The sequence below is a fragment of the Salvelinus fontinalis genome, chromosome 7 (genome assembly GCF_029448725.1).
Source record: "Salvelinus fontinalis isolate EN_2023a chromosome 7, ASM2944872v1, whole genome shotgun sequence".
Classification (NCBI taxonomy): domain Eukaryota; kingdom Metazoa; phylum Chordata; class Actinopteri; order Salmoniformes; family Salmonidae; genus Salvelinus; species Salvelinus fontinalis.
The window spans coordinates 48,381,909-48,409,580 of NC_074671.1; the positions used below are offsets into that span (position 1 = coordinate 48,381,909).

General features: G+C 42.9%; 1 protein-coding gene across 2 annotated transcripts; it reads left to right on the forward strand.

The window, feature by feature from the left end:
- The first annotated feature begins 134 nt into the window (after nt 1–134).
- On the forward strand, nt 135–23,169 carry LOC129859569 (ribosome biogenesis protein SLX9 homolog). Of its 2 annotated transcripts, none has more exons than XM_055929482.1 (6): nt 135–428; nt 737–857; nt 12,020–12,088; nt 19,147–19,315; nt 22,143–22,211; nt 22,459–23,169. In XM_055929482.1, the coding sequence occupies exons 1-6, from the start codon at nt 285–287 to the stop codon at nt 22,586–22,588; spliced, it is 702 nt and encodes a 233-aa protein (XP_055785457.1). In that variant the 5' UTR covers nt 135–284; the 3' UTR covers nt 22,589–23,169. The 2 variants fall into 2 exon arrangements, with proteins under 2 accessions (XP_055785457.1, XP_055785456.1); XM_055929481.1 differs by having other exon boundaries at nt 142–482.
- The last annotated feature ends 4,503 nt before the right edge of the window (nt 23,170–27,672 follow it).

The following is a 27,672-nucleotide window of genomic DNA, read 5'->3' on the forward strand; positions in this document are numbered from 1 at the left end:
GACATTTTATCATCTTAATAATTTAGATATACGGTCTTGATTTACTTCACCCATCTTGTTTTCTTGTAGGCCTATTTTTTTGGCCACTCCATCAGTCACTGCGGGACTTTGTGGGGAAGAGGCGGAAATATAGTTTGCACAAAATTGTTTCCCCCGGTCACATATCACAGGGGCGCACATTTTGTTGTTGTCAAAAGATTTTCCACGTTGTTAGGTAGTTCGAGCATGAGTGTGGCTTCGGAGACAGATTGTATCTTTATTTAACTCAGTAACTAAGAGGCAGTATGGTTGGAAAGATAAAGCGGGTCCGCGAAAAGCTTCATCAGGCTGCGGTTAAACTTGACAGTCCACCGTTCGGTGGCGCAAGATCCACAGATTTAGAAAAGGCACCGATTCCTGTGATTACAAGTGGTTCGTTCATTTTCGATGTAAGCAAGACAAACAATGCACAGCTGCACAATAAGAAGGATGAAAACGCGAAGGTATTTTATCAACACATAATTTAACGTTCGCTTGCCAACTCCGTCTCTTTTAGATGGTTTAGCTAACGCTAAAGCTATTAGAACAGTTAACGTTAGCTAGCTAACAGTTAGATATTTCACTAGCTAGCTAGTTGTCAGCTAGTTAGGATCATAATGTATACATTTAGCTGGCTATAGAGAAATTAGTATGAAGCGTGTATTTGTTTTGCATTATATTTATGTTGAGTGTCAATGTGGATGTTCTCTTCCAACAGACCCCACTGAGTTCCTTTCCAAGTGGAATCTTTGCTGGAACACAAATCAGCCCTGAAGCCCTCGTGCAAACTCTGAAGTTTGAAGAACCATCCAATGACACTGGTCCACCTGCACAGAAAGGTAAATACACTTTGATTGTCAACCAAATATTTAGCTAGTTAATCCAAGGAAATCTGCACGAGAGTACTTGTCTGTGTGTCTCAATAACGAATCATATTCTACCTTCAAGTACATGCATTTAATTGTCGTGACGTTTTAGCTCCCCAAAACGTCCTGGAGACATTCTTTATTTCCAGCAAAATCAACCAGGCACATAGTATTTCTCTGTACACGTTATGTCATTCTCTCCTACCACAAGAGGGCAGAAAATACAAAGGAATCACTCGACAGAAAGTGACTTGTGATGTGACGATGGCAACAGTTTAGTCTATGCAGTATATTACTTACCATTGGTATAAAAGGTGTAATGAAGAAAAGTAAGAATGATGGTAACATATAGATAAGAAACTAACCATCCAAATTATTTGTTATATGGAGGCTTATTGGAACCCTATTTCATTTACTTATTCAATCTGACATGTTTTTAACAGTATATATTTTTCCATTGATGTTCCATGCACCTGCCAACCTCTTCCCTCTTGAAACCTAGGCTCTTTCAAGTAAGTTTAAGCCCAATGTACGTCAGTCAGTCGGAGTGGCTGCTGCAGTGGCAGAGCTGCAGCGGCAGAGCTGCAGCAAGAAGCCCATCTTCCTTATTCGACAACAGAGGACTGGTTCTATTTATAGCCTCTCTGCAGCATGAATAGTTCATGCATGAAATCAAGGTTCAGTTCGGCCTCCTAGCTCCCCTGCATCAGTGTTTCTCCCTGACTAGATGAGTCGTGGCACCGCTGACGCACCGAGGAGGCTGGTGCTGCAGGGTGTAGTTCTCTTGGTAGCGTACCTCGCTGCGGCCCCGTGGGAAAGCATCAGGTGGTCCTGTCCCTTGTGCATTACAGTGTAACAGTGACGGATGTCGATACACGGTGTGTAGTAAGTAGTCTGCCCTGACTCTTTGTCAGAAAGACTGTTCGGGAGATGTATTGAGTGTCACTTTTACGGTTTGGATTTCTCCTCAAGGTTGTTCCAATGTCTTGTTGTCTCTTGCTTGTTTAGGCTTTTGTCTGTAGTGCATGGTGGGAGAGGTGTTCAGGGGTGCCAGGTCCCTGGCTGGCTCACTCAACCTCTGCAGAAGGTATCTATCTGGCTGTTCCCTATAGCTAGTGAGCAAGTATTTAAATAGCTTCAGTTTCTGCATTCTGCTGTTTCTTTCCTCTTCTTTCTCTCGTCCTCGCTTGCAGACGCACACACACTGCTAACGAGTACTCACTCTTCAGCCCTTTTCTTGCATTGAAGCTAAAAGGGTGTTTAATACGTTGGATGTGTGTGATCTATTAACGCCGGGTATATTTAGCTGTGTCTTTTGATTAGGCTAACTAATTAAAGCAAGTGCTTTCCTGGCTGCTGACAAATTTATGAAATAAAAAAAGGACAGGGCAATGAGATGCAGTATTCCATCTGTTGCCATGGTGAAATGCTTGTCAGTGTGCTCTTGTTTTCCCAAAACAGTGTATGTAGACAATTATATTGACCTCTTTGTGAAATGGTAAGTAGGTTCTGGAAAGCAAAATCTAATTTGACAGTACGTTCGTGGGAAAATAAAATTGACGCGATATAAGTAAGGGTTTAATAACAATTCTGTTTTTAAATCCCGTCCACGGAAATGGTATGAATTGGATTTTTACCATCTCGCCTAAGCAGACAGACATTGCGAACTGTGGGCTCTTCTAGCTGTGTGAGCTGCTGTGATTAAAGCACTGCCTCCTTCTACACATTAACAATGAGGGAACGGAAGGGAGCCGGCATTATAGAGATCAATTATTTTAGCCTACAGCTTATCATTTCAGCTGAACGCTGCCACGTTGTCGTGTTAATAGGGGTATTTCACCTGAATTATTCCAAATTCACTTTCACTGACTCTACTACATTAATATTACATTTCTTTTGGTTTGTCTTTGCGAGCACCCCGTCCTTGGCGGTGTCTGTCTCTACCCACGGGGATTAAAGCCTTCTGGTTTCTGTTCAGGCATCTATACAGCTAGCCACTCTACTATGCTGTTAATTATAAAATACTCTGTTCTCTCTGCCAGAGCAGAAAGAAGCAAGCGAATGCTGTGAGTGTGTCATGTCTTTTCATCCGTTGCCTCTTGTAGGCCCCCCTGGGTGCTTGTATCCGAGCAGATATAAACTCTTATCTTCCACTTTTAATTCGATTGATTTAATTAGTGTTATTATGCACACTTACTGTTGGTGCTTGGCATATTCATTGGCAGCAAATGCACACTTTGTGTGTGTGCATGTTTGTGCATGCCTTTTGCCTCGTTAAATAAAAAAAATACAAATTCCCCATCCTCCTGACTGAATATCAGTCTCTGCAGTTGATTTTCTATTAGGCCTATTCAAGTGCCTTAGTTCATAGTCTTCACCAGGGCTCTACGCTGACTTTTTACAAGGAGCCCGTGTGCGCCTGCGTTAAATAATTTAAGGGGCACAATTAAAAATATTGAAAGCAAGATGCTGTTTTCTTTGTAGTAATGGTGCAAGCATGGATCTGCACTCAGTGTATTGTCCAAGGCTGCGGTACAGTGAAGTAATCATTGCAACAATTTTCTGAGATTTTTTCTCTTCTAGTCACACTGATGCTCTTAAATAAAAATTCCAGGTCGCACGGCAAAATATTTCAGCTCATATGCGAGTGAAACGGTCGCGCTGTCGAGCCCTGTTCACTTCCGCGTGTTCCGTGCTACATTAGTCTTGACCGGAAAACTCTGTTTTTCGAAGAGCAGAACTCCTTGCTGCCATTCCCACGGCGTGATGCTCAAAGTGACGTCTGCGGCAATCGATCATTCAGTGACCACCTCTGTTTTGACAAAGAGCCCTCTCTGCGTTTTTTTTAATCGGGGATATCCGTATCTGAGCTGGGACCCTGTGAAACCACCTCTTCCATCTTTTTGTCAACTCCCGAAAGGCACTGCACCTCCTCCTCTCCTCCACCTAACAGAGAGCTGCCTGTCAATTATGCCAGAGAAAAGGGGAAAGCGGAGAGGCTAAGCGGGGGCAAACCCAAGCAGGAAAGGAAATATGGAATTTTCCCAACCACTCATAATAAAGCCCAATCAAGTTTCAAGTTTTTGTCACGTGCACTAGTACAGTGAAATGCCTTTCTTGCTATCTAATCGGTGCTATCTATTTCACTGTGTGCTGAGAACCCGATCCTCTCTGGGGGTACAGGGAGGACCAGGGAGGTGGTAAGTAAGGCTCTCTCCCCACCACAAACAGCCCCAGGTCGGGTTGAGTTTCACCCATCAGCAGTCCAGGACCAGGGCTGTCAGGGACGGGGATGCAGCAGGAGTAGAGATGCCTATCTGGCCCCTGTACCTCTGCTGCTACAGCAGGACAACCCATGTTGTTGACACTGCGGTGGCAGATTAAAGATTGGACCCGGCAGGAAGGAACTAACTGCCCTGTGATGAAAGGTGGTGTGTGTGTTGCTTCTGGAAGAGCTGTATCTGAGCATGGGTGAAGATGCACGTGGAAATGAAAAGAGAGCGATGAAAATACTTTCGCTTGGTTTCGATAGTTCATTTTATGCCACCATGTTTTGGCTTGAGATAAACTCTGTGATAATTGAAGCCGTTTTCGATATAGGGTTAGAGATGACACATTTTCTGCAAGGATTTATTAGTTGCCGTGAAACACCCCAGGGGATACGAATGACCCTGATTTGTGATGTGGTGGGGAGGTCTTGTCCTGACCCGTCTTATCGCCATGGCAGCAGCAACAGCAGTGTGGGTGGCTGGGAAATTGGTGAGGTCATCCTGTCACTGAGAAGCGAGTCAGTAACATCAGTAGATCTAGGTTGTGGTTCGGTGTGGCTCAGTTGGTAGAGCGTAACCTGTAGGGAACACAACATACTTGGCATGTAGGTTTCTCAGTCATGGGTGCCACAAATTGGGGGATGGGAATAGGTGGGGTATATGCAAATTAAATGCTGTTTTAATATTACTGTAGTTAAAGTGTAATGTTTTACCGTAGTATTTACTACAGTGTTTTTTTGTGTGGATAATACTGTAATAGTTACTATAGTATTCTATAGTGTCCTACACAATTCTATAGTAAGCGTTACAGATTCGACGTATACTACAGTGTATAGTATACTACAAAATGATATAGTAAGTACCACACATGATCAAGGGATACTACAGTGTGGAATATAGGGCGGCAGGTAGCCTAGCGGTTAAGAGCGTTGGCCCAGTAACCAAAATGTTGCTGGTTCGAGTTCCCGAGCCGACTAGGGGAAAAAATATGCCGGTGTGCCCTTGAGCAAGGCACTTAACCCTAATCCAGAGCGATTTACAGGAGCAATAAGAGCTTTTGTGTGAAATGGCCTTTTAGAAGTGCTTTGGTGTGCTTAGGAATGCACGAGACCTCTTTCCCCCCACTCCTATTGATTTTAACCTCGCAATTTTTATAAAGTCATACGAAAGTTTTACTATGCGTGAAGTTTCGAATTCATCCTCAATTTACTAAATGTGTCATGTATTTGGAAAAAAATTAAACACACAAGAACATTAGATTAATAAAATATTTATATCTAGTCTTTTTTTATATATATTTTTATTTTATTTAACTAGGCAAGTCAGTTAAGAACAAATTCTTATTTTCAATGACTGCCTTGTTCAGCGGCAGAATGACAGATTTTTGCCTTGTCAGCTCAGGGATTCGATCTTGCAACCTTTCGGTTACCAGTCCATCGCTCTAACCACTAGGCTACCTGCCGCCCCAGTCTTCTGAATGAAAGGGGATACCTAGTCAGCTGTACAACTGAAGTGTGTCTTCCGCATTTAACCCACCCCTCTGAATCAGAGAGGTGCAGGGGGCTGCGTTAATCGACATCCACGGCTTGAAGGGATGATGCATTCTTTGCAAGAGGGAATCTAATTTCATTGGTCCTCAACTCACGGCTCAAACACTTCATTCACTGTAAGTGGAGTTAGCCCGCCCCACAGCAGGTTCATTCTGAAGGAGGCTGAAGAAATTCGACTTGTCACCAAAAACACTCACAAACTTTTACAGATGCACAATCGAGAGCATCCTGTCGGGCTGTATCACCGCCTGGTACGGCAACTGCTCCGCCCACATCCGTAAAGCTCTCCAGAGGGTAGTGAGGTCTGCACAACGCATCACCGGGGGCAAACTACCTGCCCTCCAGGACAACAACCACCCCGAGCCACTGCCTGTTCACCCCGCTATCGTCCAGAAGGCGAGGTCAGTACAGGTGCATCAAAGCAGGGACAGAGAGACTGAATAACAGCTTCTATCTCAAGGCCATCAGACTGTTAAACAGCCACCACTAACATTGAGTGGCTGCTGCCAACATACTGACTCAACTCCATCCACTTTAATAATGGAAAAATTGATGTAAAAAATGTATCACTAGCCACTTTAAACAATGCCACTTAATATAATGTTTACATACCCTACATTACTCATCTCATATGTATATACTGTACTCGATACCATCTACTGCATCTTGCCTATGCCGTTCTGTACCATCACTCATTCATATATTTTATGTACATATTCTTCATCCCTTTCCACTTGTGTGTATAAGGTAGTTGTTGTGAAATTGTTAGGTTAGATTACTCGTTGGTTATTACTGCATTGTCGGAACTAGAAGCACAAGCATTTCGCTACACTCGCATTAACATCTGCTAACCATGTGTATGTGACAAATAAGATTTGATTTGGATTCGTTGCCATAGAAATGTACCTGGCTAAAAGGTGACCCACTTTCACATCTCCAGTTAGGCTATCACGAGTTGAACTCAAGAGTGGGCCAAAGTTAGTTCACTGTCTTCTCTATATAGATTCGTAGTACAGAACTCTGATCTCTTTGTGAGCCAGTTGCTGCTGTTATCTTAAGGATGAGCTTTGGTCGGGATCCGTCACTATTTGCTTCCCGGGTAAAGAAGCAATGAGAGCAGAGTACAATTGTCACTTTACCGATCAATACCTTGCATAACTGCTGCTTGCCAGGCCCAATGGTTTTATCCACATTGCTCATCAACCGTGCTGTGGTCATTGAAATGACTGGAATAACATTTTGTTGGCTGACTGTTGTTGAACCTTTCAACCTTGTGGCTGGGACAGCAGGAGGACAGCAGGAGATCTATAAGGGACAAAGTAGAAAGCAGGCCAGTGCAGCAGCGCACTCACCCACCATGAGCACGTTTAACCATGTTAGCTCGAGCATGAGTCAGATATGGAGGACATTACCTCAATGTAGATTATTCGTCAAAGTGAATCATTCCCCTGGGCGTAATTTACATTTGAAATACTATTGTGAAAGGTATTATTGGACAGTCCATACCAGTGTTGGGGTCCATTTCAATTCAGGAAGTACTCTGACACCCCAATTAAAAAAAACAAAAAAAAACAAATCCAGTGCGTTTCAACGAAAAAAAAGTGTAATCTGAATTTGCTTTACTTTCTAAATTGATTGGAATTGAAATGAAATTGAGCCCAATCCTAGTCCATACCATAATATGTTTGTTTGCATAAAGAGAGAAGCTGTAGGGTGTTTTTAATAGCAGTGAATAGGCGAGGAGGTGGCAGGGGAATGATAAACGAACACTATGAGTTCTCTCATGTGTGACTGACTCCCACTGTCCCACACTGACAGTTTCATTGCCGCAGAATGACATTAGCTACCACCACACAACCCGGACATCACTGCCAGCTCCCCCTGCCAACCACGCTGCCCACTCCTCTCCTTTTAGTTTTTTCCTTCCTGCTATTATTAGCGGGGAGTCATCCCCCCCCCCCCCCCAAAAAAAATCCTTTACAGTGTGGACACTGTTCTTGTATTATAACTAGTTATTTCCTGCCTTTCCTCCTCACTTTTCTTGATAAGCCATATCCATTTCTAGCACATTACAGTACCTATTCAAATACATTCTACAAGGCAGCTGGATTCAGAGATGGACAGGCACAGTACAGATGATTAGTAATAATTAGGTGGGTTCTTATATATGTGTGAATTGGACATTTAAAAAATAAATAAAATCATGTATATCCGAACTCCCGCTGAGACACCCTCTGAGAGTGGGGTCATGGCCAGTAACATAGTAGCTACACTCAACCCAGTACAGTGATTAGGACCCCCAAGGCCAATTCCAGCACACACGCACATTCCCATGTGTTTCTAACGTCTGTCTGTTGTACCAAATGTCTGTTTTCAGAAATGCAACGCGAGGACTGTGTTTTCAAAGCTTACATTTCAACTGGAAGTACCTTAAAGCTAGAATCCTTAGTTGCTACATCCATTTTTGGACTTAATATAATGAATAATATACCCGTTGAAGAATATAACTTATGCATGCCTCATGAGCTTAGTTCAACTATCATACCCCATCAGAACCCCCAAAATAAGCTTGTTTACTCCAATGTTTGTAAAGAATGTAAATATGAACAAACACTGGATTGCCTCAAAACATGGTTAAGACAAACCAAGAAAAATGATAATGAATGGTCAGCCCTTGCGTCCCTAGCTCTGTCTATGAGTTTGAGAGTGGTTACATTTCTCCAGGCCCATCCCTCAGTGTTTTACCAAAACAGAGGCGGGGTGCAGCTTTGTTATTTTTTGATTGAACGATTCTAGCTTTAACAGAATACTTTGCTGACGCACCCCACGTCACTGCCTCGTACCACCTGTCTGTATGCCTCCATGTAGGTTATATCCAACATCCGTGTTCTATCCTGCTGCCTGCTCATCTAACGCAAACTCATCTGCGTCTTTAAATGAGATGCTATTGATCGGGGAGGTGAAGGGAGTGGTGCCCCATTAAACAACATCTCTAGGCTCTCTGTCTCTGCACTGCACAATGCTGTAACCTCAAGTTGCCATTCAATGATTGGAAGTTTCTAATTGAACACTAATGATACAGTTGAAGTCGAAGTTTACATACACTTAGGTTGGAGTCATTAACTTGTTTTTCAACCACTCCACAAATGTCTTGTTAACGAACTACAGTTTTGGCAAGTCGGTTAGGACATCTGCTTTGTTTATGACACGTAATTTTTCCAACAATTGTTTACAGACAAGATTATTTCACTTATAATTCACTGTATCACAATTCCAGTGGGTCAGAAGTTTACATACACTAAGTTGACTGTGCCTTTAAACAGCTTGGAAAATTCCAGAAAATGATGTCATGGCTTTAGAAGCTTCTGATAGGCTAATTGACATAATTTGAGTCAATTGGCGGTGTACCCGTGGATGTATTTCAAGGCCTACCTTCAAACTCAGTGCCTCTTTGCTTGACATCATGGGAAAATCAAAAGAAATCAGCCAAGACCTCAGAACAAAAATTGTAGACCTCCACAAGTCTGGTTCATCCTTGGGAGCAATTTCCAAATGCCTGAAGGTACCACGTTCATCTGTACAAACAATAGTACGCAAGTATAAACACCATGGGACCACGCAGCCGTCATACCGCTCAGGAAGGAGACGGGTTCTGTCTCCTAGAGATGAACGTACTTTGGTGTGAAAAGTGCAAATGAATCCCAGAACAACAGCAAAGGACCTTGTGAAAATGCTGGAGGGAACCGGTGCAAAAGTATCTATATCCACAGTAAAACAAGTCCTATATCAACATAACCTGAAAGGCCGCTCAGCAAGGAAGAAGCCACTGCTCCAAAACCGCCATAAAAAAGCCAGACTACAGTTTGCAACTGCACATGGAGAAATGTCCTCTGGTCTGATGAAACAAAAATATAACTGTTTGGCCATAATAACCATCGTTATGTTTGGAGGAAAAAGGGGGAGGCTTGCAAGCCGAAGAAGACCATCCCAACCGTGAAGCACGGGAGTAGCAGCATCATGTTGTGGGGGTGCTTTCTGCAGGAGGGACTGGTGCACTTCACAAAATAGATGGCATCACGAGGAGAAAAATTATGTGGATATATTGAAGCAACATCTGAAGACATCAGTCAGGAAGTTAAAGCTTGGTCGCAAATGGGTCTTCCAAATGGACAATGACCCCAAGCATACTTCCAAGGTTGTGGCAAAATGGCTTAAGGACAACAAAGTCAAGGTATTGGAGTGGCCATCACAAAGCCCTGACCTCAATCCTATAGAACATTTGTGGGCAGAACTGAAAAAGCGTGTGTGAGCAAGGAGGCCTACAAACCCAACTCAGTTACACCAGCTCTGTCAGGAGGAATGGGCCAAAACTCACCCAAATTATTGTGGGAAGCTTGTGGAAGGCTACCTGAAACGTTTGACCCAAGTTAAACAATTTACAGGCAATGCTACCAAATACTAATTGAGTGTATGTAAACTTCTAACCCACTGGGAATGTGATGAAAGAAATAAAAGCTGAAATAAATCATTCTCTACTATTATTCTGACATTTCACATTCTTAAAAGAAAGTGGTGATCCTAACTGACTCAAGACAGGGAATTTTTACTAGAATTAAATGTCAGGAATTGTGAAAAACCGAGTTTAAATGTATTTGGCTGCGGTGTATGTAAACTTTCGACTTAACCTGTAGATACTACATCTACAATGTCATGGTAATGATGATGTAACGTGTTTTATCTCAAAGAGCCTGGATGAATAGGCCTAGTTATTGATCCATCATCATAGTTGTCATTTGCAGACTGAAACAACATCTATCAAACTAAACAGATCCCCTTGTATTAGTATGACAGGAACAATATATTATCACTGAATAGGCAACCTTAAAGTGCTGTAGGATCCTCAGAAAATGTTGTCCCAGGTTACAATGTAGCCTGTTCAGAGAAAGACAGTTGTGGCACTGTGTTTTGACATAAGGAACATGAGAGTAAGGTAAGTCCCTGCTAGAGATGCTGTGGCGTGTAGCGTTTGGGTGCCATGGAGTTCCACTTTATCCTCCTCCTCAGACATGCCAGTCAAGGACTGCTGCATTGCTAATTACCAAGCCAATTCCGCCAGTAAGCTCTGCTAGCTATATATAGGGCCAGGCTTCAACACTGACACTTCATTTCCCCAAAGTCACGGAGCAGCGCATCGATCCCTTTTCTCTCGATTTCATCGACAGAGAGTAAAATCACGGTGGGGGGATTAAAAAAAATTTTAAACTAAAAATGCTCCACAGATATCAAGGTCGTGTTTTGTGTTCAAAGCAATTCAACCGTTGTGGTGTAGTTTTAAATTAGTGATTTTCTTTACCAGCTCCATCTCATTTTCCCTCACTAAAATTTCTACATTTTCCACTAGACACTCCAGTGATATGGTAGACAGTGACAATAAGCATACTGTCCGGCGTCTGTTATTGTCATTGTGCTACAGGAAGCAACCTTCTGTGTGATAACCTCTGCTCTTATCGCCCAGTGTCAGTGATAACTCTTTCTTTGTCAGGAAGGGCAGAGATGGGAACAAATGCTCACACACACACATCACAAACACCACTGGGGTTACCCTATGCACAGGGGGCCTCAACGTGGATTTCCCAATTGCTGAAAACATTCCATCCCCGGACAGGATGTTTTTCTAAAGAGGGGAAAAATAGATAGTAGGTAGTGTTTTCTGTTCTCAACCCCCTCCCTCTGTCTCTATCTCTTCCCTTTCTCCATGCCTTTGAACCAGGAAAGACAAGCCACATGACCTGATCGAGCCATATCTTCTTCTGAGGCGCTCGCAACACTACTGCGATTACTTTCTCCCTTTTGAGCTTAAAGTTTTTAGCCGTGGTTTGTTTTAAAGATGACATGTGACAGGCTTTTCTTTTTCCCGTCAAATCAAGCTCTCGTTGGGAAATTTAAAAAGCAATGTACACCCCGAACTCAAATCTATTATTTTAATCCTATTCATCTGTGAATTATTTCTTTGGCAATGGGAACATTTTACTGGTTCCAATTATCTTGTTGAAAAAGATCTGGCACATTTCAACTTCAAAAGCATTATAAAAAGTCGTCCCTCTTCCTTTATCGTTAATGAATTGAATTGCTTTGAATGTTATTTTATATTGTTGATGATGACCGCTTCACATACCCACGAGGAGAAGCTGCGATGTATGTTTTCTCTACTGAATGTGTGAAGCACCAGTGTAACATTGTGGATGCACGTCCACTCACGCTCTTGTCTGTCTGTCTCTGGCTCTGTCTCTGTCTGTCTCTGTCTGTCTGTTCCCAGTCCCCGAGGAGAAGAAGCAGCAGACAAAGAAAGAGAAGATGAAGGAGAGGCGAGACAGGTGGCTAAACAGTGAGTATTATCACAACTTAACATAGATCTGACTCGTACTGTTTCTATGAGGGAGACCCTCCTATTTGACTGGTGTGTGACCCACAGACACCTTTCCTTTGTCAGCAGGAATAAGGCACCCTCGCAGAGAGTTACACATAATCGGGAACTTTATTTGTGGGAACATATGTGACTAATTTGGTTCTGTGCAAAGAGAGATGATGAATGGATATACTGTACGTAATAAACATATCATGGTAATGAATGACTAAGCAGATCCAAGAGTAATACTAATATGGGCTGTATAGTGATAGTGGTACTCACTTCTGCCCACACACCATCACTCATGTCCACTTGGAGAGCAGGCTCTGAGCAGGCAAGAGGACTGTGTCCGGTTCCATAGCAACCACCAGACCCTAGCAACCGGTCAGTGGCCTGGTCACAGAGGTCAATAAGAGATTGGGGAGCCAGTTCATGACCCCCTGATCTCTGGCACTGTTTGAGGATTGGTGGAGTGAGCTTCATTAAGTGATAGGACTCACAGGCAGGGGACTCCGTAACAAATCAATGTTTATTTGTCACATGCTTCGTAAACAACCGGTGTAGACTAACAGTGAAATGCCTACTTATGGGCCCTTCCCAACAATGCAAGTAAAATAGAAATAGCATAAGAAATTGAAATAAAATAACACAAAATAATAACTCAAGTAATAAATACACAATGAGTAACAATAACTTGGCTATATACACAGGGTACCAGTACCGAGTCAATGTGCAGGTGTACAATGTAGTTATGTACATATAGGTAGGGATAAAGTGACTAGGTAACAGGATAGATGATAAACAGTAACAGCAGTGCATGTGACGAGTCAAAAGAGTTGGTGCAAAAAGTGTCAGTGCAGATATTCAGGGTAGGTATTGGTTAATTATTTAACTAACTATTTATCAGTCTTATAGCTTGGCGGGTAGAAGCTGTTCAGGGTCCTGTTGGTTCCTGACTTGGTGCATCGGTTCCGCTTGCCATGCGGTAGCAGAGAGAACAGTCTATAAATTAGCTAGCTGGAGTCTTTTGACAATTTCAACCGTCACGTTTTTACCTTTCGACACTCCCTACTCCTGACATTGGTGCTCTCTCCCAAAAGCGTTTGAATTTATAAAATGTAGAATTATGCCTTTTTGTGTTCAAAAATGTTTGAAAGGCAAGATATAGATGCCTTCGGGACATAACAGCATTAGGTTGGTGAAAATGAGGAGCCCCATCCCCACTGATCTCTACTGAGAAGCTGAGGTTTCTGCGCTGTGCCAGTCCAGCCCGGGACAGAGCTAGCTGTGTCTATGTAATTACAACCCCTTTTTAAAGCTACAGTCTGGCATTTGGTATCCAGCCAAACAGCAGGCCTCTGAAATGACCATTGGAACAGATTCCCAGATCCCTTATTGCGCTTTTAACACCACCACCTACTCTTCTAGAATTGTGATCACTTAGTAACCCAATCTGCTGATCCAATCAATTCTCTGTGTAACACAAGATGTCTCCTCTATGCATATCATTAGGCGCTAATGGTCCTTTTGACTCCATCTGAAATTAGAGACGGGCTGTGAGCCTCAGACCTCTGCAGTTTTCGGATATTAACAAGGAGAAAGAAAGAAAAAAATCTGATAATTGCTTTTCTGTCATAGACCAACTGTATTCCAGGAAGAGGCAGGGCTGTCTGTGTTTCTGCAGCGTGGCGTCCACTGGATCTGTACTGATGAAGTTGTGCAAAATATGTGTTGACGAATAAGGGTTATTATTTCGACTGTATATTCCAGAGGTGATTTAATGCCCAATGTGTTCCTTCGTTTAGCCTAAATAAGAGACGGAGGTGGCAATTCAATCAAAGCCGCGTTGCACGAGTATCTATCCTACAGTTCTGCACAATCTGGAAATAGCCTAAGGATTAGCCTAAATTACATGAACAGTGAATAATGTTTCAGCAGCCATTTTAATACCTTCAACACATCCTGTCTATGATCTGATCGTATCCACTAAAGTCGGAATTTCTACTTAAAGCCATAAAGTTTAATGCACCTCAATTTTCAACTGTTCACGAACTGTACGCCTGTACCGTTGACATCTTGTTTGAATATTCCTCCCTGGCTCTGATCACAGTATTTCTGAAAGTCTGTGGTGATGTAGGGTTTAGTGTTTTGCTGCTGATACGCCAGTTGATACTCACAGTCAATTACATGAGCAAGTCTGCACATAAGAAACCATATGGCTCATAGTCATCATAACTCATGGCTGAAATGGATGGAATCAACACCATTCTATGATGAAAGCCAAGAGGCCCAAACCACCATGCTTTTAACCATATTTTTTACATCTCAAGAAAGAGAGATTCTCCTGATACACTATATACTGTATACAAAAGTATGTGGAGACCCCTTCAAATTAGTCGATTCGACTATTTCAGTCACACCTAACAGGTGTATAAAATCGAGCACACAGCCATGCAATCTCCATAGACAAACATTGGCCGTAGAATGGCTTTACTGAAGAGCTCAGAGACTTTCAACGTGCCACCGTCATAGGATGCCACCTTTCCAACAAGTCAGTTCGACAAATTTCTGCCCTGCTAGAACTGCCCCGGTCAACTGTAAACGCTGTTATTGGGAAGTGGCAACGTCTGGGAGCAAGAATGGCTCAGCCGTGACATGGTGGGCCACACAAGCTCACAGAACGGGACCGCCGAGTGCTGTAGCAAGTTCCGAACTGCCTCTGGATCAACGACCGCTCTATAACTTTTCGTCGGGAGCTTCATGAAGTGGGTTTCCATCTGAGCAGCCGCACACAAGCCTAAGATCACCATGCGCAATGCCAAGTGTCGGCTGGAGTGGTGTAACGCTCACCGCCATTGGACTCTGGAGCAGTAGAAACGCGTTCTCTGTAGTGATGAATCACGCTTCACCATCTGCCAGTCCGACGGACAAATCTAGGTTTGGCGGATGCCAGGAGAACGCTACCTCCGACTACGAGCCAGACCTAATTGTCCAACCTCAGTGCCCGACCTCACTAATGCCCTTGTGATAAATGGAAGCAAGTCCCCGCAGCAATGTTCCAACACCTAGTGGAAAGCCTTCACAGAAGAGTAGAGGCTGTTTATAGCAGCAAAAAGGGGGATCAACTCCATATTAATTGCCCATGATTTTGGAATGAGATGTTCGTGTAGGTGTCCACATACTTTTGCTGATGTAGTGTATCAATGCCACTCTACAAAGGGTTTTAGGTAATCTTGGTAAGGCTGGACTTCTGACAGGCCGCCCCTAGGTGGTAAGGGTAGGCAACAACACGTCGACCACGCTGATCCTCAACATTGGAGCCCCTCAGGGGTGTGCACTTAGTCCACTCCTGTACTCCCTGTTCACCCACAACTGCGTGGCCAAACACGACTCCAACACCATTATTAAGTTTGCAGACGACACAACAATGGTAGGCCTGATCACCGACAACGATGAGACAGCCTATAGGGAGGAGGTCAGAGAACGGTGGTGCCAGGAAAACAACCTCTCTGTCAATGTGAGCAAGACAAAGGAGCTGATTGTGGACTTCAGGAAAAGGTGGGTCGAACAGGCCCCCATTAATATCAACGGGGCTGTAGTGGAGCGGGACGAGAGTTTCAAGTTCCTTGGTGTCCACATCACCAACGAACTGTCATGGTCCAAACACACCAAGACAGTCGTGAAGAGGGCACAACAAAACCTTTTCCTCCTCAGGAGACTGAAAAGATTTGGCATGGGTCCCCAGATCCTCAAAAAGTTCTACAGCTGCACCATCGAGAGCATCCTGACCTGTTGCATCACCTCCTGGTATGGCAAGTGCTCGGCATCTGACCACAAGGCGCTACAGAGGGTTGTGCGTACGGCCCAGTACATCACAAGCTTCCCGCCATCCAGGACCTACAGTTGAAGTCGGAAGTTTACATACACTAAGGTTGGAGTCATTAAAACTCGTTTTTAAACCACTCCACAAATTTCTTGTTAACAAACTATAGTTTTGGCAAGTCGATTAGGACATCTACTTTGTGCATGACACAAGTAATTTTTCCAACAATTGTTTACAGACAAATTATTTCACTTACAATTCACTGTTTCACAATTCCAGTGGGTCAGAAGTTTACATACACTAAGTTGACTGTGCCTTTAAGCAGCTTGGAAAATTCCAGAAAATTATGTCCTGACTTTAGAAGCTTCTGATAGGCGAATTGACATCATTTGAGGCAATTGGAGGTGTACATGTGGATGTATTTCAAGGCCTACTTTCAAACTCAGTCCCTCTTTGCTTCACATCATGGGAAAATCTATAGAAATCAGTCAAGACCTCATCATTTTTTTTTAGACCTCCACAAGTCTGGTTCATCCTTGGGAGCATTTTCCAAACGCCTGATGGTACCAGGTTCACCTGTACAAACAATAGTACGCAAGTATAAACACCATAGGACCACGCAGCCGTCATACCGCTCAGGAAGGAGACGTCTTCTGTCTCCAAGAGATGAATGTACTTTGCTTGCGAAAAGTGCAAATCAATCCCAGAACAACAGCAAAGGACCATGTGAAGATGCTGGAGGAAACAGGTACAAAAGTATCTACATCCACAGTGAAACGAGTCCTATATCTACGTAACCTGAAAGGCCGCTCCGCAAGGAAGAAGCCACTGCTCCAAACCGCCGTAAAAAGCCAGACTACAGTTTGCAACTGCACATGGAGACAAAGTTTGTACTTTTTGGAGAAATGTCCTCTGGTCTGATGAAACAAAACTAGAACTGTTTGGCCGTAAAGACCATCGTTATGTTTGGAGGAAAAAGGGGGAGGCTTGCAAGCTGAAGAACACTATCCCAACCATGAAGCATGGGGGTGGCAGCATCATGTTGTGGTGGTGCTTTGCTGCAAGAGGGACTGGTGCATGTCACAAAATAAATGGCATCATGAGGAGAAAAATTATGTGGATATATTGAAGCAACATCTCAAGACATCAGTCAGGAAGTTAAACCTTGATCACAAATGGATCTTCCAAATGGACAAGGACCCCAAGCATACTTCCAAAGTTGTGGCAAAATGGCTGAAGGACAAAGTCAAGGTATTGGAGTGGCCATCACAAAGCCCTGACCTCAATCCTATAGAACATTTGTGGTCAGAACTGAAAAAGTGTGTGCGAGCAAGGAGGCCTACAAACCTGACTCAGTTACACAAGCTCTGTCAGGAGGAATGGGCCACAATTCACCCAAATTATTGTGGGAAGCTTGTGGAAGGCTATCTGAAACGTTTGACCGAAGTTAAACAATTTAAAGGCAACGCTACCAAATACACTCAATTAGTATGTAAACTTCTGACCCACTGGGAATGTGATGAAAGAAATAAAAGCTGAAATGAATCATTCTCTCTATTATTCTGACATTTCCAGGATTAAATGTAAGGAATTGTGAAAAACTGAGTTTAAATGTATTTGGCTAAGGTGTATGTAAACTTACTAGTTCAACTGTATATAATTGGCGGTGTCAGAGGAAAGCCCATAAAATTGTCAGAGTCTCCAGTCACCCAAGTTATAGACTGTTTTCTCTGCTACCGCACGGCAAGCGGTACCGGAGTGCCAAGTCTAGGACCAAAAGGCCCCGTAACAGCGTCTACGCCCAAGCCATAAAACTGTTGAACAATTAATCAAATGGCCACCGGACTATTACATTGACCCCCCTCCATTTGTTTTGTACACTGCTGCTACTCGCTGTTTATTATCTATGCATAGTCACTTCACCCCTACCTACATTTGATTTATTTCACCTTTATTTAACCAGGTAGGCAAGTTGAGAACAAGTTCTCATTTTCAATTGCGACCTGGCCAAGATAAAGCAAAGTAGTTCGACACATACAACAACACAGAGTTACACATGGAGTAATACAAACATACAGTCAATAATACAGTAGAAAAATAAGTCTATATACAATGTGAGCAAGTGAGGTGAGATAAGGGAGGTGAAGGCAAAAAAAAGGCCATGGTGGCGAAGTAAATACAATATAGCAAGTAAAACACTGGAATGGTTGATTTGCAGTGGAAGAATGTGCAAAGTAGAGATAGAAATAATGGGGTGCAAAGGAGCAAAATAAATAAATACAGTAGGGGGAGAGGTAGTTGTTTGGGCTAAATTATAGATGGGCTATGTACAGGTGCAGTAATCTGTGAGCTGATCTGACAGCTGGTGCTTAAAGCTAGTGAGGGAGATAAGTGTTTCCAGTATCAGATATTTTTGTAGTTCGTTCCAGTCATTGGCAGCAGAGAACTGGAAGGAGAGGTGGCCAAAGGAAGAATTGGTTTTGGGGGTGACCAGGGAGATATACCTGCTGGAGCACGTGCTACAGGTGGGTGCTGCTATGGTGACCAGTGAGCTGAGATAAGGGGGGACTTTACCTAGCAGGGTCTTGTAGATGACCTGGAGCCAGTGGGTTTGGCGACGAGTATGAAGCGAGGGCCAGCCAACGAGAGCGGACAAAACGGATGGCACTGTGATCGACTGCATCCAATTTATTGAGTAGGGTATTGGAGGCTATTTTGTAAATGTCATCACCGAAGTTGAGGATCGGTAGGATGGTCAGTTTTACAAGGGTATGTTTGGCAGCATGAGTGAAGGATGCTTTGTTGCGGAATAGGAAGCCAATTCTAGATTTAACTTTGGATTGGAGATGTTTGATGTGAGTCTGGAAGGAGAGTTTACAGTCTAACCAGACACCTAGGTATTTGTAGTTGTGCACATATTCTAAGTCAGAGCCGTCCAGAGTAGTGATGTTGGACGGGCGGGCAGGTGCAGGCAGCGATCGGTTGAAGAGCATGCATTTAGGTTTTCTTGTATTTAAGAGCAGTTGGAGGCCACGGAAGGAGAGTTGTATGGCATTGAAGCTCGCCTGGAGGGTAGTTAACACAGTGTCCAAAGAAGGGCCAGAAGTATACAGAATGGTGTCGTCTGCGTAGAGGTGGATCAGAGACTCACCACTCACATGTACAAATGACCTCAACTAACCTGATTGATATGCTTTTTCTGTATGATATTTAGAGATCAGCTCCATCAAGCTGGCCAAGGAGCAACAAGTGGCCCAGGCTAAGAGGGCGGCTATGCCCGTTGTGGGTGACATGAGGCCGCTGGCAGACGCCCTACCAGAACTCTGCCAGCTCATCCCCTCCACCACCAAGACCTCCAGAAAGGCCTCCAGAAAGAATAGGGTGTAAGTACACATCCCTGTGGAACACCCCAGCAATGCTATGATTTCACACCATCGTCTTTCTCCTCACACCCACTGACTCTTCTTACAGCTGTTGGTTTGTCTAGCAGGCCTTGTTTCATCTGTGAAATGGGTCATCGTTTTCTTTACCACCATGTCATCGTTTACGTTTTTGGCACTCTGTCGTCTCCTCACACTGTCCAACCCTTTCACTGCCTTTGTCAAGTTGAGTTCATCCAAGTGAATTTCAATCCTCTGTTTTAGGTCTTTCTTAGCATTTTTGTCACAGGAATACATGAGCTCATAATGTCCCAGTGGTTGGTCTCAGGGGCCCCTGGTAGAAGGGGCCAGCCCAGCAGCAGTGCCTCAGGACCCTGTCACTGGGGTTAATGAGCCATGTTACAGGACATACCTGGATGTAAATTCCCATATATTTTCCACACAGTACATTATGACAGAATCAGAGTGCCACAATACTACCCTACCTCTACAGTATGGCCTTCAGCACAGAATTAGTCAGACGTTCGTAAGTCATTTTGAGGTGTAGAGGGCAGATTTGGCTTCTGTGGCAGGGTTGCAGATATTAAGGAAGCAATTGACTTCTGTTCAAAACAGGAAGGAAGAGAATTGGGGTGTATTCATTAGTTCGATTCCATTGCAAATCATTTGGTCAAAACATTTTGCAACAGAAACCGTTTACTCGAAACGGAAAACGTTTTGCAACAAAAACCTTTCTATTAGACAAATGCAGGTAGGTCCCTCCCCGTTTCATTTGGTTCCTAGTGTAAACGGTAAACACACCAAACATTTTGCAATGGAGTTCGACTAATGAATACACCAATGGGTGAGATTATGCCGTAAAATACACTAAATAAGAGGGGAAGAAATCACCTCCAACGGCATTCTTGCAAGTAAATGAAGTCTGGTATTGTTCTGAGGACATTTCAATTGTGCGTTATAACGTTCCTCTTTGGTGTCTGGATGCCTCCAGGGTTATTTATTGCAGTCAATATTAATGTGCTACTGCAGCTCTCTCTCTTTCTCTCCTGTCTGTTTCTATCTGTGTCCCTCGCTCTCTCTTCAGCTTAAAGTAAACCAAGATGGCGAGCTCAGCCGAGCACACATAGTTACAGTTAGGAGGTAGGCCTATCAGACTCAAAAAAGCAATGCACCATATAGGGTGTATAAAAGGGCCCTTTAAACTGTTCCAATACATGTAATTAACCTTTTGGTTCTGACAAAGCCTTCCATCAGAGTCCATGGAGACATGGTTGCTAGGCAGTGATGCCGTTAGCTCACTTCTCACAAGTTCATTCTTCCAGGAGCCCGGAGTAGCAGGCACTATAGAGAAGGTCAAGGAAAAGTTATTTGTTGATGAAAGGCAGTCTTTTGATGAAGACCATGAGCTGGATGTAGAGTATTGCTTTTGTACCCGTTTTTTTTTATATGCCTGCTGTATATTCATACAAGGATATCATGTAAGGCCTAATGCTGATCTCTCAGGCTGACATATGGATGTATTTGAAGTGTGAAACGGGGATCCTAACATAAGCCAAGGCCAGAGATGTCAGCAATGACTATAAGTGTGTGTGAAGTGTGAACAAGACAGACTTATGACCACCGGCTGTGTGACACTGGAAATCCTCCCTGACTGAAGTTAGAATTTTGGAATTCTCCAGAGTGGATCAAAACGGTATCAGGCAGATTCATTCCGATGATTTGTTTGACTTAATGTCAGATTAATATTCCTTCAATTCCACCTTTTTATCAAAATCCTAAAACGTCTTTGTTATGTGTTTTTTATGTAATAAGTCTGACTGTATAAAATAAATAATTAAAGAGATTTTGTTTAACAAGTAAGTACCTGAACTTTCACCCCCAGAGGAAGGTTGTTCTTCTTGACACTGACAGACGCCTCCTCGAAGAAGATGGGGGGGGGGGGGGGGGGGGGGGGGGTTGTGTGGTTCCTTATACAACTCAACCAGTGTAAGAGTGCAGATGGCGCCTATACATGCTAGCCTACCCATGACAACTTGGACCCTCTTGCCGTGTATGTGGTAGATAGAATGTTTGTTAGGAAAAAGATGTGTATGTACACTGGGGTCTGAAATTGTTGACACCCTTGATAAAGATGAGCAAAAATGACTGTATAAAAGAAATAATTAAAGAGATTTTGTTTAACAAGTGAGGTGTCACCCGAGTGGCGCAGCGGTCTAAGGCACTGCATCGCATTGCTTGAGGCGTCACTATAGGCCCGGGTTCGATCCCAGGCTGTGTCACAGGGGCGGCGCACAATTGGCCCAGCGTCGTCCAGGTTGGGGACAGTTTGGCTGGGGGGGGGGGGTTACTTCACTCATCGTCCTGGTACTGGGTAAAGGGCATGACGCTGTTGACCTTAACAAGGGCCCCAGGACCAGTGGAAGCGAAATAGCCCCATAATATCAAAGATCCACCACCATATTTAACAGTAGGTATGGTTTCTTTTTTCATGCATTCTCATTTCGAAGTCAAACCTACCACGGGTGTGCGTGGCCCAAGAGCTATGTTTTCATGTCATCCAGCAAATGTAGATGCCTAGAGTTTGCTCAACGGCGGTTAGCCGAGGTTTGAAATGAGAAGGCATGAGCAGAAAAGAGCCCCATACCAACTGTATAATATGGAGGTGGATCTTTGATGTTATGGGAATGTTTTCTTCCACGTCCACATTGTGGTCCTAACTCATTCTTTTTTTTCTTTCTTTTTTTACTTGTATCTTGTTTTTAACCATAATCATTCCATATGAAATCAATCACTTTTTCACCATCTTTATCATTTTGTCTCTCCCTCTCAGGCCAGTGAAGAAGAAGCCAGAACCAACAGACTTCAGCCTGATGAAGCCAGCCCAAAAACGCAAACTCCTGTAAGACCTCACATTAACCTGTGCCCGACCATGGCCAAACCACCACTGATGATCACATGTCTAACTTATTATTCTCCATGAGAAAATGACATGGAGCTAAAATGAAAATGTTATCCTGCATCCTGCTGATTTATCAGAGCAAACAAGATAATAAACCGCCCATCTGCTATTTACTTTTACTGTTATTATTACTCTTTTTTTTATTTGATTATTACCTTACAACCTACCTGTTTTGTTTTGATCTCAGGGAGAGTGAGACCAGCCGCTTTAGTGAAGCCGTGAAGAACCTGGCACACAGCAAGACTAACCCTCTGGCAGCTATTGGTGAGCATCTGAGGAAGAGACTGAAGCAGGAGGAGGAGCAGGGGCCTAGCTAACCTGTTCGACTGGAGACGCCATTTGGATCTGCAGTTGAGCGCCCCCCCCCCCCCCCCCCCCCCCCCCCCCCCCTACCCAGAGACGGGTCGTGTTTGAGATCGACTACGTTGCAGTCGGTAACTGCAGACTAGCTGACTGATCTAGAAATAACCTTGCATCCTAAATAACTACTTACTATAATTTGTAGATCAGTCATAAATTGATGCTTTCGAACACGGCCATGACACAAGAAAGCCCCTGCCTTTTTATTTAAGGGAAACCCTGATGCCTTCATCTGTGCCCAATCTACCAAACCTGCCAAAATCAATGAGATCTTTTGATTGAAGTGGTTTTGGTCATTGTGCACTATACCAGTAAAACATCAGAGGACTTACAAGTAACGGCAATGTTTACAACCCCTAATTAGATCATGCCCCCAGTTCTGGAGAAGTTGAAAATGAAGTTACTTTTGTGGATGAGGAAAAACAAACTGATGTTGTAAATGTTGAGAATAGATCTGTCATCAAAATGACTCCTTTCGATTTTTGTACAGTATCTCTTCCACATTTCTTTTAGGCGATATTAAAAATGCAATACAGTACATTCAAACTTGCCTTCCATTTTGTATGACACTATGTATGTGTCACGTCGTTGTGATGTTTATGAATACGAATTTAGATCAGATTGGGATGGATATGGAACGGGAAAGATTCCATTTTGGAAGTCATGTTCTGAATTCATTATAGTTAAACTGCAATCTCTAATCCCAAGGCCTGAGGCTCTGAACAGCAGCATATCCATGGAAACCAACCCGTCATATCAGTGAGCATAAGTAGCAACGGCGGTGTGCTACGCAGGTCCAGAAATAGAAAGGAAACATCTTCAGCCTAGAACTGATGATAAGCATGGATGTAGATGGACACTTCAGACGGTTAGAGCCACAGAGATTATGTCCCAAATGCCACTCTATTCACCATTGCGCTACTTTGGGCCCAGGTCAAGAAGAATAGTGCATTATAGGGAATAGGATGCCATTTGGGATGCAGACAGAGGGTACGGAGAAGATTAAGAGGGAACGGAGAAAGAGATCAGAGATGGGGGGGTGGGCCTAGAGGTTCATTGCCCATTCAGGCACCAATCCGATTACGTTTGAGAGAAGAAGAAATAGCCAATTCATAGAAGGTATGTTTATTGCCGGAACGGGCCATTCGCATTCATTAGTAATGCATGATATGATTGGATGAATATCTATAGACAATAGTGCTGGGTGAGTCCTAACCAGAGTTGTGTAGCCGATACATGCTGAGTACTCTGCATGTAACAGGGACATTCTGTCCTTCATATCAACCCAGGATGAAGACTGATAGCCAGTGGATCTACAGTAGATGGATTCTGTAGCTCGGTTGGTAGAGCATGGCACTTGCAATGCCAGGAAAGTGGGTTTGATTCCCGAGACCACCCGTATGTAAAATGTATGCACGCATGACTCTGTCTCTGGATAAAAGCGTCTGATAAATAGCATCTATTATTATACTTTGTTGATGGAGGGAGTAGGTCTAGGTTACTCCATTATGAATCATGTCAGCCTCTATGGCGTTCGATGAAGCATTAATGCATTACATGGGCTTATGGCAGTTTATAGTGCAAATATCAGTCTGCTATTACCCCCCGGTTACAGGCTAATGTTTTAATCATTACAGTGCAGGCAAATGCACTACCATTCAGCACCACCTATCCATCCTGTTTTAATTTCAAATACTGGGCATGACTTTGTAACCAGAAGCAAAGCTGTTCAGTTCCCACTGCCTATTTCAAAACGGTACATGGAATTTTTTGCTCTGTATATGTCAGTAGGGTTACACTAGTCTTTTGTAACAGAGGTTCTGGGTGTGAGGTCAGGGTTACTCTGACAGCCTCGTGAGTGATTGCTCTAGTCTCCTGTCCAGTATAGGGGCTTTAAATGAGCGGTGCTTCGACTGATACTCTGGGTAGCAGGCTGTTGTTACTGTGATGGCCTAGGTCAGTGGGAGAGCATAGTGTGTGATATGTTTTTCAACTGAACTGCAAATAATGATCTGTTGCTCTCCATTCTACATGAGCGATGTGTTGTCTTGTCTATTCATTTTTGTGAACACATATCCTTGGGTGGTTTGTAGATGGTTTTTCTAGACCCAGGACGTTTTAATGTCTGTCTGTTGTGTATTCTCTCTGTTTTGTCTGTATCTGTTCCTCAAGCCCAGCTGCCCTATTTCTCATATATGACTCATACTGTAGTTGTATTGTGCATCTGCAGTACCATCCTGAGCAGGCTTGGCTATATAAAAACAATTAAAAACATAATCCATAACTGTTTTATTATGCTCATGTACTACATAGTCATCGGCTAGTAACCTACTCATTAATGAGGAAATTGTGCTTTATTGAATACACTATGCAGAATTACTCCATTAGCGTTAAAGAAACTACAGTATTCCCATATCCCCATGTCTTTAGTGGATCTGATGGTTAACTAACTAGAGGTGACTGTTAGCCACAAATGCTCTGTTGTCGGCTGCAGTCTTCAGGACATTGGGGAGTGACTCACCATACACCAGAGTGTAGCTATTATGTGATTCATACAGGAAGCCAGCGGTGTTGTGTGTGTGTGTGTGTGGTGTGTGTGTGTGTGTGGTTGGAACACATTTTCCTTGCTCATCAGTGTTTTGGCTGGCTGGCTCCTGTGGAACGTCTTCAGGGCTGTTTGCAGACGTGACTAGTCTCTAAGTCGCTCTCCCTCCAGGCAGGTGAGGTGAGTCAGTGAATCTTAGACACACACACACACACACTTATTCTGTAGTCTTTATTTATCTGCCCTTTATTTAGTGATTTAATGTAAATATTGAAACATGCAAATCGGCCTACTGCTTTTCGTAACAGGATTCACCCCAGTACATTCACTGTTCAGAGCAGTGCAGTGAAGACCTGTCAATAATGAATGACATAGCAGAGCTAGAAAAGTAGCACATATAAGGTATATTATGCGTGCCAGTTGTTTGCAAATGTGGCCATGACAGCATATTTACAGATATTCAAAATTATTGATTGATGTGCAATGCGAGGATTAATGAGCATACTGTAGTTATTGTTTGACTAAGTATCATCCTATTCAGCTCCAAATTGAATATTAAAATATGCCTAAATTATACACTGAACCAGAATATATACGCAAAATGTAAAGTGTTGGTCCCATGTTTCATGACCTGAAATAAAAGATCCCAGAAATATTCTATACGTGCAAAAAGCGTATTTATCACAACAAAAGAAATTAAAATTTGTTTACATCCCTGTTAGTGAGCATTTGTCCTTTGCCAAGATAATCCATCCTCTTGACAGGTGTGGCATATCAAAGAGGTAATTAAACAGCATGATCATTACACAGGTGCACCCTGTGCTGGGGACAATTAAAGGCCACTCTCATGTGGAGTTTTGTCACACAACACAATGCCACAGTGGCTCAAGTTTTCTTTCAAAAACAAGGACATTTCTAAGTGATCCCAAACTTTCCAATGGTAGTGTATCTGTGACCAACAGATGCATATCTGTATTCCCAGTCAAGTGAAATCCGTAGATTAGATGATTTCTTTTTCAATTGACCGATTTCCTTATATGAACTGTAGCTCTGTGAAATCTTTCAAATTGTTACCTTCATATTTTTGTTCAGTATACAATCATTTATGCCTGATCTCTTCAAAGATAGTCAATTATTATAAAGAAGTGTAGAGTTTCACTTAAATTAAGCTGAAATAGATTGAGTGTCAAAATCTCTGTTTTATTCAGTGTCACTGTTTAGGAGACTATTGGTTCACAGTACTAAATGTTCCATTCATGAGTGGATGACAGATACAGTATTTGGGAGATTATGAGGAGGAAAGGGAATTTTGCCATTTTGCGCGTGTGCCTACATGATTGAGAGGAGGCCTCACTTAAGAATGATGTTGAACCGTAATTAAGATTAACACAGCCATGGCAATGGAATAAATATTTGTGTCCTGCAAGTTCTTGACATTGAAGGATTTCGTACAAAAATTCAGGACGTTGACTATTAACTATTTAACAGTCTGTTAGCACTTTTTTTTCCACCCAGGGAATAATGGTCCCAATTAATGAAGCATTCATAAACCCTTTATAACCTTTTATGAGGCTCTGGGCAAATTGGCTCTGATAAACCATATCATGCCTCAGAATATACATAGGTTATTGTCTATGCTCTTATGGATGCTTTATATATGATGACTTTGCTGATAAATTATTTGTGAAGCATGTATGTATAGTGCATACATCTTTTATCAATGATCTATACAGACATTTAAAATCAGAATAATTTAAATAGTTACACGTTTGAAAACAGTCAGTGATGAGGATGATTGTGTCCAATCGCCGTGCGCAAATCACTTGTCAAAATTCACCAATCTTGTCCAATTTATTCGTATCCACCTCTTTTCTCCTATCCAATCGGGACATGCATCGTCTGACTTGTGTCCAATAAGGAAGCAACAGCATCGCTCCAACATTTCCTTATCCAATGAAGTCGGTGCTTCTCTTAATTTTTATTTCTGTCTGCGTAGATTTTTTTTTTGCCTGCCAAGTTTCGCTGCGGTCCATCACCATTGTTGTGCTCAGTGGTATTCAGCGTAAGCGCGTCTGGACACACATCACCCGTCAAGTGTCTAGTGAGCGGGTTTTGACAGAGGACGAGGGACTGTAGATTCGATCAAGCTTTGAGAAGAACCATTCCTTTTTGGTTGCCCCAGAAACTGTAAGTACCGGCGTCTTATATGATGTATTGTATACGAGATCAGTCATGTTTTATTATATTATCCTACGTAGGCTATAGTTTACCGTCTACATATCTGTTCAAATAGCCATTCTGGTGAATTGCAGTTGCCTAGGCTACACGCGGTGTTTATATTAATGTCCTTTAATAAATTGCATAACCCCCCCCAAAACCTTGTGTATTTTGGATTTAACATCGCATGCAGTGTTAATTAAGGTAGTTATTACCATCACGACAGAGATAGCATCACCATGGTGATCATTAGGCCTATATTCCAAATAAAATAACTGT